The sequence below is a fragment of the Alnus glutinosa genome, chromosome 3 (assembly GCF_958979055.1).
Source record: "Alnus glutinosa chromosome 3, dhAlnGlut1.1, whole genome shotgun sequence".
NCBI classification, from domain to species: Eukaryota; Viridiplantae; Streptophyta; class Magnoliopsida; order Fagales; family Betulaceae; genus Alnus; species Alnus glutinosa.
This window is the reverse complement of record NC_084888.1, coordinates 14,890,544-14,911,621: the sequence shown is the minus strand read 5'-3', so window position 1 is coordinate 14,911,621 and position 21,078 is coordinate 14,890,544. Positions and strand designations below refer to the sequence as shown.

At 35.7% G+C, this 21,078-nt stretch overlaps 1 protein-coding gene across 2 annotated transcripts; it reads left to right on the top strand.

Annotated features, from left to right (window-relative positions):
• Positions 1-200: 200 nt before the first annotated feature.
• Positions 201-12,157, top strand: LOC133865052 (25.3 kDa vesicle transport protein SEC22-1-like). Of its 2 annotated transcripts, none has more exons than XM_062301521.1 (6): positions 201-453; positions 844-1,052; positions 2,823-2,983; positions 3,098-3,244; positions 10,925-11,001; positions 11,771-12,157. In XM_062301521.1, exons 2-6 carry the CDS (start codon positions 865-867, stop codon positions 11,852-11,854), a joined length of 657 nt encoding a protein of 218 aa, XP_062157505.1. In that variant the 5' UTR covers positions 201-453; positions 844-864; the 3' UTR covers positions 11,855-12,157. The 2 variants fall into 2 exon arrangements, with proteins under 2 accessions (XP_062157505.1, XP_062157506.1); XM_062301522.1 differs by lacking the exon at positions 201-453 and adding an exon at positions 483-710.
• Positions 12,158-21,078: the final 8,921 nt, after the last annotated feature.

The following is a 21,078-nucleotide window of genomic DNA, read 5'->3' as shown; positions in this document are numbered from 1 at the left end:
CACTTACAAAGGGAGTCTTAATAAAATGAAGTGAAGCTTATTTATTGGTACCCGTAACATTTTTTTTATTAATTACTGTAATCGTTTCTAATGAATAAATTTCACACCGGCTAATAAGGCTCCCTACACGTCACAGTTCTCTTTTTTAAATTCGCAAAGTTTTTGTTGGCTTACCCTAATTAAAGTGACTCTCTTTGTCAAAATCGGAAGCCACCAGACTAAAAATGCATTTATCCCTAATTAAATAAAGGATTCGATCGTTCAAGCGAGACATCACTAAGCCACGCTCCGTGCCACCGCAAGGCTAGCTCATCGCCCAGCACGGCCACTTCCAACGCCGCCGCTTCGCCGTTCAACACCACCGCACAACGTTATTGACGTTCAGACTGCCCGCGTTCGAGCCTCCGCGAGCAGCCCACCACTACACCGTTCGGTGCGGCGGACACCTCCACGGTACACGCACAACCAGATTATTGCCTAATAACGCAGAGATTGCAATATTGTGCAATTATTACGGAATATTACGATTATGTGAAATTAATGGAGGAGAGAATATTTGGGAATCGTATTATGGGAACACTAGTTATTTAGTCAAATCTCTTGGGCTGGATGGTATTCTATAACTTTTGGCAAGAAAATGTTATGGATTTGCAAATTGGGTCCTTGCATTGTTGTTGTCAGGGGCGATCCAAACAGAACGGAGCTCTTAGGTTATTTGTTAGTGTGTGTATCAGCATCTCTTTTTTGAGTAGTTTTGGCTTGTTCATTATCTCCTGGGTCTGGCTTTAAATGGCTTACATATTGGAGTTATTTTTTTTTAATTTTTTTTTTTTTTTTGTATAGCTGAGAAGTTGTGAACTGAAGATGGTGAAGTTGACGATGATTGCTCGCGTTACTGATGGTCTTCCACTAGCAGAGGGGCTTGATGATGGCCGCGATTTAAACGATGCTGAATTCTACAAACAGCAAGTCAAGGCATTGTTTAAAAACCTCTCAAGAGGCCAGAATGAGGCTTCAAGGATGTCAATTGAAACTGGCCCTTATATTTTCCAGTATCCTTGTGAGTTCGTTTATGAATGTTGCCATGCCATTACGTTTTAATTCCTCTGTTCTTTCTTTTCTATTTCTTTTGACTGAGGTGGTTCCCTCTCATGTGCTTCTTTTTATTCTCCTTGGCGTTTTTTAACTTATGAGAAAAGTATGCTTGGTGCTCCTTTCATTTGCGTCATTATTTTTCCAGTATTACTTTTTGAGAAAAATAGTTTCCAGTATTGTTCCTGGTATGGTTTGGAATATGCAATCTCTTATCTCTTTGTCAAACTTAACTCGACTAAGCCTTGACCCCAATTAAATTGGGAGTGGGGTTCAAACACAATGTAAATTATGGAGAGTTAATGAAACTTGTAGATGAGTGTGTGCTATTAAGTTCCCTGTAGCTGTAGTTGTTCAGTTCAAATGATTCTGCCCTATTTAACATATATGAGATGTGATGGGTGTAGGTGTTTATCTAAGGGGGCCGGGATATAATTCTAAAAGCCCTCATTGTTCCCCATAGCTCCGTCTTTGGGAATATATGAGCAGCAGTAGGATATCTTGGAGAATGATAATATCGTCCTATTTTTTTCAAGAAAACATTGACCAGTAAATATCCTCCTATTTTTTGTACAATACATAAGACACATAACGTGTATAGCAAACTACAAATAGTCCAAGGTTTACGTTACACTTCTGTTAGACCAAGATTTTTTAGATTAATAAACACATTTTTTAATTATACAAAAATAAAAAATACATATTTTTAAATACTCTTAGCCTTGTGACAAAATGGGGGACTAGTTATATTTCTCAATTGGTACGGGGGAAAATAACAAAGACAAACTATTGGACAAAGTTTTTCTCCAAATTGGAGTGGAGGAAACTCCTTCAATCTAGTATGTTAAATTAACATATGTCCTTAAAGCATGTGAGAATTAAATGCTCTAAGGTCATATGTCAGTTTAATAGATTTGGTTGGGGCAATGGGTAGAATCCTCATGTCGGATAACTAACAGGTGTTGCCTTTGTAAACAGAATGAGGGAATTATTAATCATCTTCTCATCCACCGTGAGTATACTGCTGATCTCTGGCATTTGGTTCTTAACATTTTCGGGGTTTCGTGGGTCATGCCTAGTAACATCCTAGAGCTTCTTCATTGCTGGATATTTCAAGGGTCAGGACACCCCAAAGAGGCAATCTAGAAAGTTATTCCTGATCGCTTAATGTGGAGCATTTGGAGATAAAGGAATCGGCGCCTCTTTGAGGATAGCAAGTCCAATGCACCTTTTCCAAAATCCTCATTTTTTTAGACCTCTTTTGGATTGGGTTATTGTAAATGTTCCTAATTTTGACTCAGAGAATCTGGTAGATTTCATTTGTTTTTCAAATTGTAGTAGCCTTTAGGGTATTCGGTTCTCTTGTATACTTTTCATGCATTAAGGATTTGCACTTTTCTTTCAATAAAATTATTATTATTCATCAAAAAAGAAAAAAGATTGGGTTGGAGGAATTTCCTTTGATCCATTTTGGAGGAAAATTTTGTCCAAAACTATTTATGATATATTTATAATATGATTTATTTCTCTTTCACTTTTTAGAAGAGTTCTTACTTTTCTTTGCTTGCAAATTCATTTACAATTCATTTAAGAAAAAAATGATAAAGAGCTGTATTGAAGATGTTGACATGACATTCGGTCGAGGCATCAATTTTTCTTTTCTCCACTAAAATAACATATTTTTCTGAATGCTGGAACTATCTCAAGGTTACCTTGACGTAAATTCTTAGTTACATAATTGAAGAACGCGTTTGCTACTTGACAATGTGTGACCGTGCCTATCCTAAGAAACTTGCCTTTCAATACCTTGAAGACCTCAAGAATGAATTCGAGCGTGTTAATGGGCCTCAAATTGAAACTGCTGCCAGACCTTATGCCTTCATTAAATTTGGTAGTTCTCACTTTTTCCTACATGGTTCTTTTATGCGCTTCATATTCTTACAGCATTGTTTTTTGTGCTTCTTCTGATGGATCTGATTTTCTCATTTGTTTTTATGTTTAAAAGACACATTCATACATAAAACAAAGAAACTGTATCAGGACACTCGTACTCAGCGGAATATTTCAAAGTTGAATGATGAACTCTATGAAGTCCACCAAATAATGACCCGCAATGTTCAGGAAGTTCTTGGTGTTGGTGAAAAGTTGGATCGTAAGACATTCCTTCCTTTTTAAAGAAATACTTGGATTTAGTTATATTGTTTTGTTATTACATTTTTTAAAAGCTATGCAACATAATTGAAGTCTTCAAGCTAAGGCATTGTTAAATTCAGTAATTCATGTCTCTAGGATCAACTTGTTCATTTATTGAACAGACCTGCTTTCCTTTATATATATAGCACATAGGGCACCACCTCAGAGGACATGATTCAATGTATTGGAAAGCCTGTATCCGTGTGCTTGGAAACCATGTATGTTGCTTTGTTTATAGGCAATTGTAATTAGTCTTGAAACAAGTTGATGTGACAGAAGATTCACCATGGTCATTGTAATAGTACAGTGCAATAGATATTTATCCACTTGTAAAGAGATGTCACTTGCTATAGTAGAGTCCTCATCTTGTGAGAGCTGTTGTGAATTTGATCCTTCAGGCAGTGAGCCCTTATCGGTAAAAAGAAATAAGTGAAGGTAAAGAGCTAACAAACACATAGGATTCATTTAACAATGCTTTTTAGAATGTGTTTTTATAGTTTTTAGTTGTGATGTGACATAAAGGTGAAAGTAGTTTTAGGTGTTTTGTGAATGTTTTATGTTTTGCGATGTTTGTTAATGTTTTTGGTTTTTTGCTTAAAAGCAAAATGCTATCATAAAAAGTGTTGTTAAAAGAACCCATAAATCTTACGTGGTTCGGCACTGTGCCTAAATTAACAGGAGAGCAGCGACTTTTAATGTTTTGTCAAAATCCACAAGTAGGGTTACAACAGTGCATATTTATAGTGCATCAACCTTGAAACCCTAACTTAGTACATAGAAATCCCCAATGTACCCTCGATGCATTATTTGGGCCCCATGCAACCTATTACATGACGTGGCATAACTATTACCGAGCATACTAGCTCGTCTATCGAACAACTTCCTCTACTTGGATGGCTCTCTCCTTATAACCGAGGAACTTCCTTTCCAGAGTGGCTCTCCCAGGCAACTTCCCCTGTCTGGGTAGCTTTCCCAAGTTACCGAGCAACTTCCCCTACTTGGCTTGCTCTCCCAAACAAATCCCCTGCATTGGTTGCTCTCCTTGGCTGCTAGCTAGCTCCCTTGCTTAGGGTGCTCTCCCTAGTTGCCGAGCAACTCCATTTCCCTGGGATTCAAGTAGTCCTTTCCCAAGCCATCTCCCGAGCTTCCATACTTCTAGAATCCCATGCTCTATGTTGTTCTCCTCGGCCCCGACATGTAATATGAGCCACATCTTCAACAATCTCCACCTTGGCGAATTATTCTACACCCTTAAGATTTTTTATTTTTTTTAATAGGTAATCAACAAATATTATAAAAAGTGTAAGGTGCCCCTAAGTACACAGTAAGTATACAAAAGGATCACCAATAAAAAATTAAAAAAAAAAAAAAAAAAAAAAAAAAAAAAAAAAAGCTAGCCAAGGACACCTGCAAAAACCCAAAAGAAAGGACTACCCAAAGACCCTTATGACCCATCAGAACTACAACAAGACACCCACAAGCAAACCCTCTCACAAGAGCCTTGGGCTTCATCAAAACACTGATAGAACTCTCTTGCCTTTACCTCAGCTAGAGCAATCACCTCTAGCATCAAAATTTATAGAACACTCCAAGTTTTTAAGCTCCCTCCTACCTTTCGGTTTAGGAGGAGAAACCAAAACCTCATGTCGTTCCTATGCAAGAACTGTCAAAAGATCCAAAAGCTTTTTATCATTACCCCCACAAGTGATCTCCAGAATGGGATAGATGTCCTTCACACATTGCACTACCTTAGTGTAGCCGAAATCACCCACCTCTCCATCCAACCCTAGCTCTCCCTCTTGTTGATCATCCCCCTTCAAAGTCTCACCCAAGTCTAAATACTCAGTTAGAGGAGAGATGAAAATGTCAAACCACAGTAGGATCAAGGATAAATGGCAGCGGAAAAATGCCACGTGTGGGAAGGGAGGCCATTGTATCAACCTAGCTAGAGCCGGCCCATCAAACCGAAAGACTTCCAAAGAAGAAGATGGATGCTAAAAGAAGTCTGACAACATACTCGACAAAATCTGGGGGAAGCATTGTGCTACCGTTGTTAACACCGACCTTCGCGGGATTAGAAAATGACCTCCGATGTCTTAAGACAACTTCGACCTCGCCGAAACAGACCCAAAATGTCGGAGCACACCAAGCGATATCGCTGGGACCAAAACATCCACTGCCGTGACCTCCTGTGAGCCAATAGGCTCCACCACCGAAAATAGCCCAGAACACCCGGTGCTTGGGCCACCAGCTAAAGGCAGAAAACCAGGCGGAGCATTGAAACCCAGCAAACGCTCTCCCGCAAGAAGGCCAACATCCATCTTCGAAGCCCTCTTGACCTTGGACTTGCGATTATAAAACTTCAAGGGCTTGGGAGAGTTCTGTGGGAGTCCATGATCTGTCGACGGGTTCAGGGTAGACATACCTACCAGTGAACCCGGCCTCGGCAAAAGCTGGATATGACCGTCGGCGAAATCTGCCAACTTCAACCTAGTCAGAGCAGACCCATCATCCCGAAAAACACCAGACTTGGTTGCCAAGTTTAGAGAAGCTCCCAAAATTGATACCAACGAGATCAAGGGAATGGCCTTTGCAACCAGCGATTTCTGGTTTGCCGCCAGCAAGAACTCCGTCCTATAAGAAATTGAACCTATGCCTCCACTTGGAACCAATAGGTTGGGTCACCGTCTCCTACCTCTAACACTGCGAAATGTTTATCTTGTCCAGATAGTGCTAGAACTTGGCCATGGAAACATGCTACATCAACATGTCAGTTGCATTTTCTGAAGGGTGAACTTTCTCCAGCTGCATTTGCTATGACAATCAATTCTTGCATCTTGTGCAACCGCATATCTATGTGCTTTTTTGAGTATGATACATGGTACTTTGCCAAATAAATTGCACTTTGATTGCCACAATGCATCTGTAGACCTTGCTCTACACCGCGCTCCTTATCTAGCCCTTTTAGCCATAACGCTTCCTTGGTAGCTTCATCTACCGCCATGTACTCAGCTTCTGTCGTCGACATTGCTACTAGGGATTGTAGCATGGATCTTCAACAAATAGGTCATCTTGAGAGAGTGAAGACATAGCCAATTGTGGACCTTTTGTCATCCAAGTCACTTGCATAATCGGCATCGATGAATCCCCATACTCATACACAGTCCTCTTGCCGAGCAAATATGCACCCTTGGTCTACCGTACCCCTCAAGTATCTCAAAATCCACTTCACTGCCTGCTAGTATTCTCTTCTTGGATTCGACATATACTTTCTTAGCATGCTCACTGCATGAGCTAAATTTGGCCTGGTACAAACCATTACAAGCATCAGACATCCAACTGCGCTTACATATGAGACCTTTGACATTCTTCGACCTCTTCTTCGGCCCTCAGGCATTGGCTAGTTGACAACTTAAAAGTGTTTTGGCAATGGTGTGCTAGCTGGCTTGGCATTCTCCATACCAAACCTCTACAACACCCTTTGGATGTACTGCTTCTATGATAACCACAACCTCCCAGCCTTCCTGTCTTGCCATATCTCCATCCCAAGTATCTTTTTCATAGCTGCCGCCAAATTCTTCATCTCGAACCCCCTTTGTAACGAGGACTTTATCTTGTAAACTTCCCACATGCTCTTTGCAGCAATCAACATATCATCCTCATAGAATAAACTCAAGGCCTTCACATAAGCACAACAATCATACTCACACCGAGTGTAGCCTATCTCGATCATGTAGGAGTCAAACTTCTTTTACCTTTGTTTCGGAGATTGCTTCAACCCATACAGAGACTTCCTCAATCTACAAACATGGTTCTCTTTACCGGGCTCCACAAATCCCTATGGTTGTTCCATGTAAATCTGCTCCTCCAAATCACCATGAAGAAACGATGTCTTTACATCCAGCTGCTCCAACTCCAGATCAAGATGAGCCACCAAGGCTAACACTACCTTGATGGAAGTGTGCTTGACCATCAGGGATAACACCTCATCATAGTCCACCCATTTTTTCTGTGAGTACCCCTTTTGCTGCTAACTGAGGCTTCAACTTTTACCCTTCATTTTCTGATACTGCTTCTTTCTTCCAAAAAACCCACTTGCACCCTATTGTCTTCTTTTCCTCGGGAAGTTGCACCAACTTCCAAGTCTTGTTCTTACGCAAGGACTCAATCTCCTCCATCATCATAGCCTCCATCAACTTGCCCCTTTCAACACTACTAACCGCTTCTTGAAAAGTAGATGGATCCCCTTTACTGGTGATCTGTGCATAAAATAGTATGACATCGAAACCATACCTCGGCGGTGGCCTTCTGTTTCGCCTTGGTCTTTGTCTCCCTTGTGCTAGACTCCTCTTCTTGAGACTGATCCTCAATCTCCTCCAGCTCAATCTCCAACACGGATTCTTTGCTCTTGCTTCCCGCTAGTTTTACCTCCCCTGTCGTCCCTAAAACTCCTCAGCATAGACGTCTCGTCAAACACCACGTCCCTACTTATCACCACCTTCTATGCCTTTAGATCCCAAAGCTTGTACCTTTTCACCCCTTTCTCATACCCGAGAAAGATGCACCTCTTTGACTTAAGGCCAAGCTTTGACCTCTCCTCGCTTGATATATGGACATACGCATGGTACTCGAATACTCTTATCATTGAGTAATCAACTTGCTTTCCCGACCGTACTTCCTTAGCGACCTTCCCATCCAGTACCACCCTAGGTGAACGGTTTATGATGTAGCAAGCCATGTTCACCACCTCTACCCAAAACATCTTGGGAAGCCCAGCATTCAATCTCATACACCTTGCTCTTTCAACAATGGTTCTGTTCATCTTCTCGGTCACATTATTTTGTTGTGGTGTATGCCTGACCAAGAAATCTGATACAGTACCGTGTTCTTCATAGAACCTCAAGAACTCGACCTCCTTGCACTCCGTACTGTTGTCTGTTCTGAGGCATTTTATCTTCCTCCCTGTTTGGTTTTCCACTTCAGCCTTCCACACTTTGAACTTAGAAAAGACCTCGGACCTATACTTCATGAAGTAAACCCAAATCTTTCAAGAATAATCATCGATGAAGCTTACAAAATAAAAAGAACCGTCCTTTGAGGCTACTCTCATTGGCCCCCAAACATCTGAATGAATGTAGTCCAGGATTCCTTCCGTCTTGTGGGTGGCAGGTTTGAATTGCACTTTGCTCCGTTTACCAAGAATACATTACTTGCAAAAGTCTAGCTTGCACAAATTAACTCCTTGCAACAAGTTTCTCCTGTGCAATTCCCTCAAGCCACACTCCCCTTTATGCCACAAGAGGGTATTATCCACTTCGGATTCAGATGAAGTGCTTGCAGCTGCTCCACCTATAATCGTAGTAACGATAGCTTGTAGATGTTTCCAGCAACCTTCTGACATTCATCACCACCATGGCACCCTTGGTCACCTTTAACACTCCAGCTTCAAACTTATAGCTATAGCCATTCGTGTCTAAGGTGCCAAGTGAGACCAAATTTTCCTTAGATCTGGCACGTGCCTCACATCGCTCAACGTTCTCACCACACTGTCGAACATTTTAATATAGATGGTGCCTATCTCAGCAACTTTGCAGGATGCATCATTCTCCATCAGAATAGATCTGCTATTTACTGTTCTATAGGTGTTGAATTAGTCCCTATGAGGGGGACATGCGATATGAACATGCTGAATCCATGATTCAGCTATCGGTGAATTGGTCAGATCTTGATGAGACAGAAAACATGTCACTATCACTCCCATCTGAACCTTCCTCTACTACATTCGCCGTGTCTGAGCCATCCTCCTTTTTCTTCTCTCCCATCTTACATTTTGGATAGTCCCGCTTAATGTGCCCCTTCTCATGGCACTTGAAGCACTTTACGTCCTTCCTGGACTTAGATCTGGACGCTTTCTTCCCAGATCTTTCTCTTTCCTCCTTCCACGATCCTAGCTAGTAGCTACCCTTTGCTACGAGCCCTTCCCCAGAGCACTCTACCGTACTCTGCTTCCACTGGTTATAAGCCAACAGGGCCGCCGTAACCTCTTCTGTTTCAAGGGTCTACTTCCCCCATGGGAGAGTTGTCACTAGATGCTCATATGAAGCCGGAAGGGAGTTAAGAAGCATCAATGCTTTGTCCTCTTCATCAAACTTCACATCTATCGTCAACAGATCACTGATAATCTGATTAAATAAGTTGATGTGCTGTGACAGATGGGTACCCTCCGCCGTCCACAGCACAGATGGGTACCCTCCGCCATCGTAAGTCCCTATAGCTTTTGCTTCAGATACAACTTATTTGTTAAGGTTTTTGACATGAACCTACTCTCCAGCTTTGCCCATATCCCTACGAGTGACTCTTCATCCATGACGTGATACAACACCTCATCCGCTAGGCGACGTCAAATGGTATCTCAAGCTCTTCCCATTCGTCGTCCTTCATACTGTATGGTTTCCTTGTTTTCCTGTACAATGCTTTCCCCAAACCTTGTTGTACCAACAGATCCTTCACCCTTCGCTGCTACCACAGATTGAGGATTCCTGTTCCTTCTAACTTTACTACGTTGTATTTAGCAACAAAAGCATTCACCACCATTGTACGGCCAACAGCTTTGATACTACTTGTTAATTTGATCCGTTGAGGCACTGAGCCGTTATTGGTGAAAAGAAAGAAGCGAAGGTAAAGGGAGAACAAACATGGAAATTTTACATGGTTCGCTACTGTTCCTGTATCCTCAGGAGAGCGGCAACTTTTAATTGTTTTGTCAAATTCCACAAGTAGGGTTACAACAGTGCATATTTATAGCACATCAACCTTGAAGCCTTAATCTAGTAGATAGAAATCCCCAATGTACCCTTGACGCACTACCTATGCCCCACCCAACCTATTACATGATACCCACTTGTCTACTGAACAACTTCCTCACTCGGGTGGCTCTCCCCTAATTACTGGGCAACTTCGCTGCCGGAGTGGCTCTCTGGGCAACTTTCCCTGCCTGGGTAGCTTTCCCTGGTTACCAAGCAACGTCCCCTGCCTGGGTTGCTGAGCAGCTCCTAGCTTGGGTTGCTCTCCCTAGTTGCCTAGCAACTCCATTTTTCTGGATCTAGTAGTCCTCTCCCTAGCAATCTCCCGCACCTTGGGAATCCCATACTTTGTGTTGTTTGCCTCAGCCTCGAGATGGAATATGAGTCACGTTTCCAACAAGAGCAAAGCCAGACTTGCTTTAGAATTCTGGTAAGGCAGGTCTGTGGATTTACAAGCTATGATCAATTTTTTTTGTTTGCTACAGTCTCTTAAGAAACTGCTATGTAGCAGACTTGCACTTGGTTGAAACACATGCTTGAATGTGAAGTTGTGTTTGTGACATTAAATTATGTGATGTCAACACAAAATTGTAGCCACACTCCTCTCGTTATTTTTATGCAGGTCACATGTTTTTTTCTTCTTTCTGTAGATGCCACACATTTCTGTGTCTCTAGATTTTTCTAAAATATCAGTAGAATTTACTTTGTAATGTCTCTCTCTCTCTCTCTCTCTCTCTCTCTCTTCGGGCTGGTAGATCCCTTTACTTTTTCCTTCATAAAGTAAATGCCGTCCATATTAAAGGTCATATAATCTCTTTTAAATTTCCATTTTGCAGAGGTCAGTGAAATGTCAAGTCGATTAACATCAGAATCTCGTATATATGCTGATAAGGCAAGAGATTTAAACCGACAGGTTAGTTTCATCCTATTAATGCATGAAATACATGAGAATCCTCCAGCTAAACTCTTTGCTATGTGGAGTCCTTGTGTGCATACTTAAATGTATTGACTGAAGTTGCAATCTCTTTGCTGCACAGACATGCTTGTGAAGCTACATTTGTGTTGCTTATGAAACTTTTTTCCGAAAGAAAAACTTCTTATGTAATGTGATTTTTCCCTTTATGGTACTTCACAGCATGAAAACATATTTATGTGCAGTAAATATAATCTTAATAGATATTGTAAGGACTCCCACTAGAGTATGGGCAATGGGCATTGCTTAATGGTTGCATTGGCATTGGTTGATTATTTGTGCCTCCAGCTTCATTGAGTCATTTTGCCTTATTTTGATGTGAATATAAAGACAAGATCATTTTTAAGTTTTTTTTCGGAAAGATGAGACCTACACTTCCACCTTTCCTAATAAAGATTCCTGATAATAAAAGGGACTGTCTGACTATCCATGGTCTTAGCCATCTATTACACGCTAAATTTATACAATTATATGCATACTCGTTGAGTAATTTCCATTTGAGTACGTACACCTATCAGTTGTCTTTACTACAGAAATTTTCTTTATGATATTTATGTTTGTCTCATTTTGACCAGTCATGACATTTGCTTTTATTAGCCTCCCTCCTTTCGGCTGCCATGTGTTTTTCAAGATTGAATTGTCTCTCTCGTGTATCTGATTATTTTTGGAAGATGAAGTTTACTTAACTGCTTATGCATCTCTTTTTTAGGCATTAATACGGAAGTGGGCCCCTGTTGCCATTGTGTTTGGAGTTGTCTTCCTCCTCTTCTGGGTCAAAACAAAGATCTGGTGATCACACTGATCATTCTGAAAACTGTTGCGAATTTTCTCCGTGCTTCTTGTGGCATTATAGTCTAGGCCCCAGATCCGTTGTCATCCACATACATATATAGTTGAATCGTGTTTCAAGAGAACTCTCGCCTTCTTAGGTTAGGGAAAGCAGTCTGGAATGTACCTCATGGAGATAATGGTGAGGTATATAGCACCCGGCTCTTTTTCTACTGTTTGTTTGTAACTCTGAAAATGATTCGGAAAATCACTAACTGTTTCCTATATTTTCATATAATCGAATTAATATATAAGTAACATTTTTTCATTCACAACATAATTTTTTATTTAATTGTCTTATAATAAGCCATGAAAACCCATTTTCAATTTTTCACTGCCTCCCTGTGTTCTTTAGAAAGCAAAATGCAGAAACAGGAAAAAAAATTTCGGTAATAGGTCTGCATCGTATCTGTGTCGAATTGAAGAGTCTGACCAGTTTAATTAAATGGGTTAAATTTGGATTGAGCTATATATATATATATATATATATATATATATATATATATATATATATATATATATATATATATGCTTCAACATGATCTGAATCTGACAAGTGACATAATGACAGACAATTTTTTATATGACCCACAAACTCAATACAAAATTAGAGGGTTAAGGTTGAGAAGTTTGACCCATTTAATTAAATGAGTCGAATTATCATTAACTTATATAGTTTTATTCTCATGTCTTGACACGATCTAAACCTAACACACAAACTGTCACTCCTAGCTGTGTGGCAATGTAAAGCAAATCATGAGCCTCATACATTTTTTTTTTTTTTTAGTAATATTACCCTTTATATTCATTTATACGCTCATTTCACACTTTGACTTTTCATCTTAATCATTTAAAAAAGATAAACTAATATAAAATGAAGGGTTAAATATTTTTTTTCTCCCTGAGTTTTAACAACTTTATTTTTTTCAACATGGGTTTCACTTTTAATCACAAGCAGTTCCTCGATTATAGACATATACGAAAATGGTACCTCTGTCCATTTGTCGTCAAAAAATTTAACTGATTTCCACACCAAACCAATCAAAACTTGCCATGTGTCCTATACCTAAAAAAAAATTAAAAATCAAGGAAAATATTTTTAAAAAATACTGAAAAATAATAATTTAAAAAAAAAAAATCTTAAGAGGTGGCCGGAAAGAAAATAAAAGAAAATAAAAAAAAAAAAGTTGGGGTTTGGCCCTTGGGAGTGGTTCGGCCACTCCAAAAGACCAAAAATAAAAAGTTGGGGCTTGACTCCTTGGGAGTGGTCGAAATCATCTTCATTGCCCTTGGGGCCAAAAAGAAAAATAAAAAGTTAGGGTTTTGCCCTTTGGGGGTGGCCTGATGCAAGGACGTTACTTGTTGTTTGGAGGATTGTGTATAGGGCCGGCAATTTTTGATATGATTCGTAAACTCAATACAAACTTAACACGAAATAAAAAGTTATGGTTGAAGAGTCTCACCAGTTTAATTAAATGGGCCGGATTACGATTGACCAATATAATATACACATATTTTGACATGACTTAAACCTGACAAGTGACATAATGGTGGTCAATTTTGGAGATGACTTGCGAATCCGACACGAACCCAATATAAAATTAGAGGGTTCTGGTTGAGGAGTTTGACTCGTTTAATTAATTGGGCAGGGTTAGGATTAACCTTTGACTTTTCATCTCAATCATTTAAAAAATTATTTATTTAAAAAAAGACACATAAACTAATATAAAATGAAGGGTTAAATATTTTTTGTCCGCTGAGTTGGGGTTTGGCCCCTTTGGGGTGGCCAAAACCACCTCCATGACCCGAACCACCCTCAAAAGGCCAGAAAGAAAAAGAAAAAGTTGGGATTTGGCTTTTTGGGGGTGGCCGAAAAGGAAAAATAAAAGGTTAGGGCTTTATCCTTTGGGGGTGACCAAACCACCCCTATGGACCATGGTGGTGGTTCGGCTACCCCCAGACCAACCGTTGGGAGTGGCAGAAACCACCCCTATGGGCCTTGGGGTGGCTGCCAAAAAGAAAAATAAAAAGTTGAGGTTTGGCCCATTCCGTGCCACCCCAAGGTCCTTGGGGGTGGTTTCAGCCACCCCAAGATCGGCCCTGGAGGGTGGCTCCTTTGGATTTTTTTTTTTTTAATTATTATTATTATTATTTTGTAGTTTTTTTTTATATTTTTTCTAATATTTTTTATTTTTTCCTTGATTTTTAAATTAAGTTTTTTAGATTTTATTTTTGAATGAAGTATAGGACATGTGGCAAGTTTTGATTGGTTTGACGTGAAAATTCGTCAGTTTTTTTTTTTTTTTTTTTTTTTTTTTTTTTTTTTTTTAACGGCAAATGGATGAAATCGAATGTGATCGAATGTGAAATCGATGTAGAAAAAAATAAAGTTGTTAAAACCCAAGGGGAAAAAAAGTATTTAACTCTAAAATGAATGTGAAAAATTAGTGTGAAGAATAGTATTGCTTAAGAGAAATGCTAAACTTCCTTGCTCAAACATATTTTGATATCTAGTCATTCTATAACTAATCTATCAGCTTATCATAATGCAAAATTATTGAGCTTAAAAAGTTGGAGAAAAAAAATGGTGCTTCGCGAATCATATTCTTCCTTGTGCTTTGTTTTTTTTTTTTTTTTGTTTAATAATAATGACAAAATAAAAAATAGAAAAATAAAAAATGGTTCAAACCCTTCTCTCATATTAATAAACGAGTAATGCTATATGCAAGACTCATATTCCCCTCTTATCCTCCCATATGTAACATGGCTTTTAAAATCACCATTGGATTTGAGATTGATCATTATTATATTTTGATCCAATGATAATTTTAAAAGCAATGTTACATGTCACATGGTGATTCTAACTAAGTTTAAATTACGGGGAATTGTCTTTCTTTTTTTCTTTTTTCTTTTTTTTTTTGTGAAAATGGGAATTGTCTTGTTAGAGAAATAATAGAAAGCAAGAAATCAAAATGCTTCTAAAATGCGTTACAAAGTCACTTTCTCTAAAAAAATATTTGTCCCAAAGCCGGCTCTACCATAGGGAGAATTAGGCAGTTGCCTAAGGCCCCCAATTAATAAATAACTAGCTCATAACCCGTGCTATGCACGGGATTCTTCCTTATAATTTAGTTTTATAATAATAAAAAAAAAAAAAAAAAAAAAAAAAAAGGAAGAAGAGAATCATAGAAAATATAGATAAAAAATGAAAACTGAAAAATACTAATATAATATAATAGGGACAAAAATTTCTTATAAACTGGTTTGTAAGAAATTTTTTACAATTCACATTTAAAAAATACATGTATCCTTTAAACATGTGAGAAACACATGTTGTTTTATTAATGCTATTAAAAAAGCATGTACTATTTAAATAACATGTGCTTCTCACATGCCAAATGACACATGTCAATCTTATATGTGGATTGTAAGAAATTTCCTACAAACCGATTTGTACGAAATTTATATCCATATAATAGTGTTATCTTTTTTGTATTACACAAAGTAATAAAAAAACTACTCAATAAACATAATACGCTAAAAAAATCATCATACCCCGTACAAAAAACAACCATAGGAAACTCTCTCTCACCATCATTTTCTTGAATTTAGTGTAAAATTTATAAAAGATAAAATAACCAATTTGAATGAAAAATAATATATTAATTACATTAAAAATAAAAAAAAAATAAAAAATAAAAAGGAGAGGAAACAAAATAAGATAACCATAGAAAATATAGACAAAAAGTAAAAAATAAAAAATACTAATAGAATAAAGTAGAGTTTTCTTTCCCATATGCTTTTCCGGTTCATATGAAACTTTGAAAATCAATATTGTCTATCAATTAAGCAAATGTGCATTATACAGAGAAAAAAAAAATTCAGTGAACAATGTAAATTAAAAAATCGTCATACCTCGTACTCAAAACAACAATTAATGTAAACTCTCTCTCTCCATAGTTTCCTTGAATTCAATGTAAAATTTAGAAAAGAAAAAAAAAAAAAAAAAAAAAAAAGCAATTTAAACAAAAAAATAATATAAATTAGGAAATAGGGACAAAAAAAAAATGTAAAGAAAAAAAAAAATCATAGAAAATAAAGTAAAAAAAAATGTAAAATGATAACCACTAATATAATAGAAAATAACTATTTTTTTTATATATTTTTTCCAGTTCCAAAGAAATTTATAGGTATAGGAAGAAACTACGGTCAGATAGATATTTTATAATTCGACCATCATTCTTATATATAGCGTAAAAGAAACTACTTCTTCAACAAAAATAAAAAAATAATATAAATTATCAATGTAAAAATAAGGATAGAAAATCAAATCAGAAAAACAGAAACACATAAAATAAATACAAACATATTATTTACAATTCGATTGAACACAACCCCAACAAACTTGAAAGGCAAACTAAAAAAAAAAAAAAAGGCTATAGCAATATTACAAACAAAAAGGTTCCAACAATAGCAAAAACTTTGCTCTCTTTGCTTTGAGCGCCACTCTCCAGTAATGTAAACAACATTGCAGTTTTGCATAGCCACAAACCATTACTTCTCCATATATTTATTTGAGAAAGCAAGATATATTAGAGTGACTTTTGACATTTCCTAAAAAAAAAAAAAAACACTGACGTTTGACTCTTTGAGGTTTAGTTTGTAACGGATATTTAGTGGGAGGGGAAACGGTGTTGGAGTAAAAGAATTTACTTAAAGGAAGAGAGAGAGGTAGAAATTAGGAAGAATTTAATGACAACAAAATTAAATGTTTCAATTCATTTTCTATTCAATGGAAGAGATTTGATTAGGAATATTAAACGCACCGTTTATTTCATTTGAAATACATGGAGCAATTCAATATTACCTTCTTTTTTTATTCTTTTTTTTTTTTTTCTAGATTTACTTACAGGAATAGAAAGAGGTAGAAATTAGTGAGAATTTAATAACAAAAAAAAATTTGACGTTTCTATTCATTTTTTATTCAATATAAGAGAGTTAATTAGTCATATTAAATGTACCGTTTATTTTTCTTGAAATACACAGACCGGTTTAGTTTTACTTAAATTACCAGTTTTTTACTCAAATGACCGGTTCAATGTTTAAAAAGTATGGATTCATACCACATGTCCTAATTCTATGCCAACTCTAAGTTGGAACTCGGCTTTTATATATATATATATATATATATATATATATATATATATGATATGTTTCAATAAAAATAAAATCCATATAATTTTGAGCATTAAAAAAAAAAATTCAAATTTAATGCTTAATTAACTCTTTAGTGTTTTAAAAGCATTTATATTCCTTTTGTGGACAATAATCAAATAAAATTTTACCCTTTTTGATTTGAGCATTTATAACAAAAACTTTGTTCTCTTTGCCTGGAGCACCACTCTCCGATAATGTAAACAACATTGCAGTTTTGCATAGCCACAAACCATTACTTCTCCATATATTTATTTGAGAAAGCGAGAGATATTAGAGTGACTTTTGACATTTTCTAAAGAAAAAAAAAAACTGACATTTGACTCTTTGAGGTTTAGTTTGTAACGAATATTTAGTGGGAGGGGAAGCGGTGTTGGAGTAAAAGATTTTACTTAAAGGAAGAGAGAGACGTAGAAATTAGTGAGAATTTAATGACAACAAAATTAAATGTTTCTATTCATTTTCTATTCAATGGAAATGACAAAAAAAAAAATTGACATTTCTATTCATTTTTTATTCAATATAAGAGAGTTAATTAGTCATATTAAATGCACCGTTTATTTTACTTAAAATATACATATCGGTTTAGTTTTACTTAAATTACCAGTTTTTCACTCAAATGGCCGGTTCAATGTTTAAAAAGTATGGATTCATACCACGTGTCTTAATTCTATGCCAACTCTAAGTTGGAACTCGGTTTATATATATATATATATATATGAGATATGTTTCAATAAAAATAAAATCCATATAATTTTGAGCATTAAAAAAAAAAACATTTCAAATTTAATGCTTAATTAACTCTTTAGTGTTTTACAAGCATTTATATTCCTTTTGTGCACAATAATCAAATAAAATTTTGCCTTTTTTATTTTCAAAAGTAGAATAACACTTACAAAAAATAAGTGAAAATCGTAAAAATCACATAAAAGAAAAAACAAATATCCCATAAAACATTTAAATGAATTAATACATAAGACCCTTATTTTTAGTTTAATTCATATATAAATTAAAACATGTTAAAATATTTGTTCTCATAGGTGTAGTTTATAATGAAAATAAGTATGAAGAAGAAAAATAGCAAGAAGAAAACCACGATTTTAATTATCAAAATATAAAATAGAAAATTAGCAAGAATTTTTTTTAATGTCGATGTGATACCTATTATATTTCAATCCTATATAATTCTGAACATTCGAAAAAGCAAATGAACAAAAAAAAATCTCATAAATATTCAAATGAAGAATTGTTCAACCACAAATTTCACAAACAAAATGGAAACATATTTAGATTTCAACCAAAAATATAAAAATACCAAAGAGTCATACTTATATCATTAATTGAGAGAAAGAAGCTACTTGTATCATTAATAGAGAGAGAGAGAGAGAGAGATTAAATAGACCGGTTCAGTATTTAAAGGACCGATTTAGTCACTAAAAAATATGAGTTCATGCCACGTGTCACTATTCTATGTCATTCTAAAGAAGAACTCGGCTTTTATATATATATATATGATACTATGGATTTTTTTATTAAAAAAATATTTAAAGGCTTAATTATAGTTAATATTCTTTAATTAAGCCCCTTGTTATAGTAATAAGTAATTAAAAAAGTATTAATATCATTTAATTCTCCTAAAAGCTTAATTCTCCAACCTTCCATTCTTGAAATAAGTCTTACAAAATTAATAGTATTAAATAAGATAATCAAATTATATTAAAGACATTCTTAAATAAAACTCATCCTCCAACTTTAAACGTTCTATTCTTGAGAATAATGGAGAGACTGAAAATAATAATAATATTCAATTACGTTGCAGATAGAGATATTTTTGGACCTTGTGATGAGCATTGAGCAACCTAAATTCCAATATGAATTTAAAGGAATAGCAATAAAATTTGATTTCAACTACCAATTGGATCATTTGCAATAGACATAGATTACTTTAACATTCAATGCTAATAATATATAATTTATTCCAAACATTAAAAAGATAGAAATTAGAGAAATTATGCTACACAAGTCCAACGTTCAAAATAAAATGGAAAAACAAATTAAATGCTAAGAAAATGGAAAGTTTTTAAAATATTTAATTCAATTTGAAAAGTATTAAAAGTGAATTTGAAATAATTCCTTTGACAAATCAAGTTTTATTGTTCTATTTTTTAAATTTATTTTATTGATAAAATCCTACCTAAAATAAACAATGTCACAAGAAAGATTAATGGATTAGTCATATTATCAATTGAAAATGAAATGTAAAAAAAAAAAAATTGAATATAGAAACTTAATCAATAATGTTGCATCCCAAAAAGAGAGAGAAATCATTTTTAAATAAAAATATAATATTAATAGAAAATAAATATTGAAAAATAAAGAAAATGCCTCACTTAAATTTGTCGCCTTAGGCCTAAAAATGTATCGAGTCTGCCTTGATTTTGTCCATATCATAATTGGTATGTAAAGGGTTACAACAAATATTTATCCACGATACAGTGGAGCCCAGAAAAGATCTCTATAGTTAGGATAAGTTTTGCACAAACAAAACCAAACCTGAAAACCCTCGGATTTTTCTACTCTAGCAAGATAGAGAGACTTAAATTTTAAAGAGTACACAAGGTTTTTAGAGAGACAGAAGAAAAGAGAATTTTCTGTGTCTCAAAACTTATCTGCAGTAGACTACTTATGGTGTTAAAACAACAATTATTAATGTCTGCAATGTCTATTCACTAACAAACATCTAATTTTCGAAATTAACTGATACTTCAACAGTAACAAATTGCTATTCTAACAGTAATAAACTGCTTCCATAACAATCATTAAAATCTAGCCATCAGATCTTAACTGACACTTAATCTTGACAATTAGATTAAATTATTAACAACGGGTATTTAATTATAACCGTTAGATCATAATTGTTAGTAACGATCACTTAATCTTAACTGTTAGATCAAACCTAATTTGATCTTATTGTTGATTTTACTAACGGTCCAGTAAATTCAATTGTTGGATCTACCTTAAAAGCATTCTATGGTCCATATCAAACCATTAAATCAAATGATCATAACCATCCAAAAATAAAAGATCATGATCTGATCGCTCCAAGCTCCGATGCTAAGTGCCAAGTGCGCCATCAAGGCACCACTAGCGCCGTATAGCCTACTATCATGCACACGCGTGCATGATCGATGTTTTGCATCATATTAAAGTATACACACAAATGCATACAACCAAGCATTACTTTAAAGCAAATACTTAAAGTAGGTTGGGCCTTTTAAATGCCAATTTGACTTTCTCTTTTTTTCATGTGTGACTCTCTTCTTTCAAAGCTCTTTAATACCTTCAATTTAAAACATTCTCAAACCCCAAAATAAATTTATGTACTTGGAAATGCTTTAACATGACTATGTATCTATACCTTTGAATTATAAAATAAACGTAACTAAATAGAGTGAAAATAGGGTTACGGTTAGCAATTATTGCCTTTAATTATTGATCGTAACTGCCTTAAGCGGTTATTCGATTTTTACAACCGCAACCGCCCTACCTTAGGCAATTAGCGGTTATTTAAAGTTATAATCACACTGCATAACCACTTTTAAATTTGAGCATTTTTTGCCTATTTTTTGGTGTTGGGCCTTAATTTGACCTCTTTTTGGGCTTATTTTAGATGTTTTTTAGGCTTTTTTTTTTTTTTTGAATGTATGGTGTCATTTAAAACCCCATATAAAACGACATCATTTTGTATATATATATGGGTAGGCAATTAGCGGTTAGTAACCGCCTCCGCCTACCCCTAAAACCGCTAAACGCCGCGCCTTAGGCGGTTAGCGATTTTTTCCAACCCCCTAAAATAGCGGTTGGGCGGTTAGTAAACAGTTATTAACTGCCCACATTTTCACCCCTATAAGTAAAGTAACAACTAATGCTATCTATTATTTGAATACAATTCTTCATCATCACATTAGGTTCAAG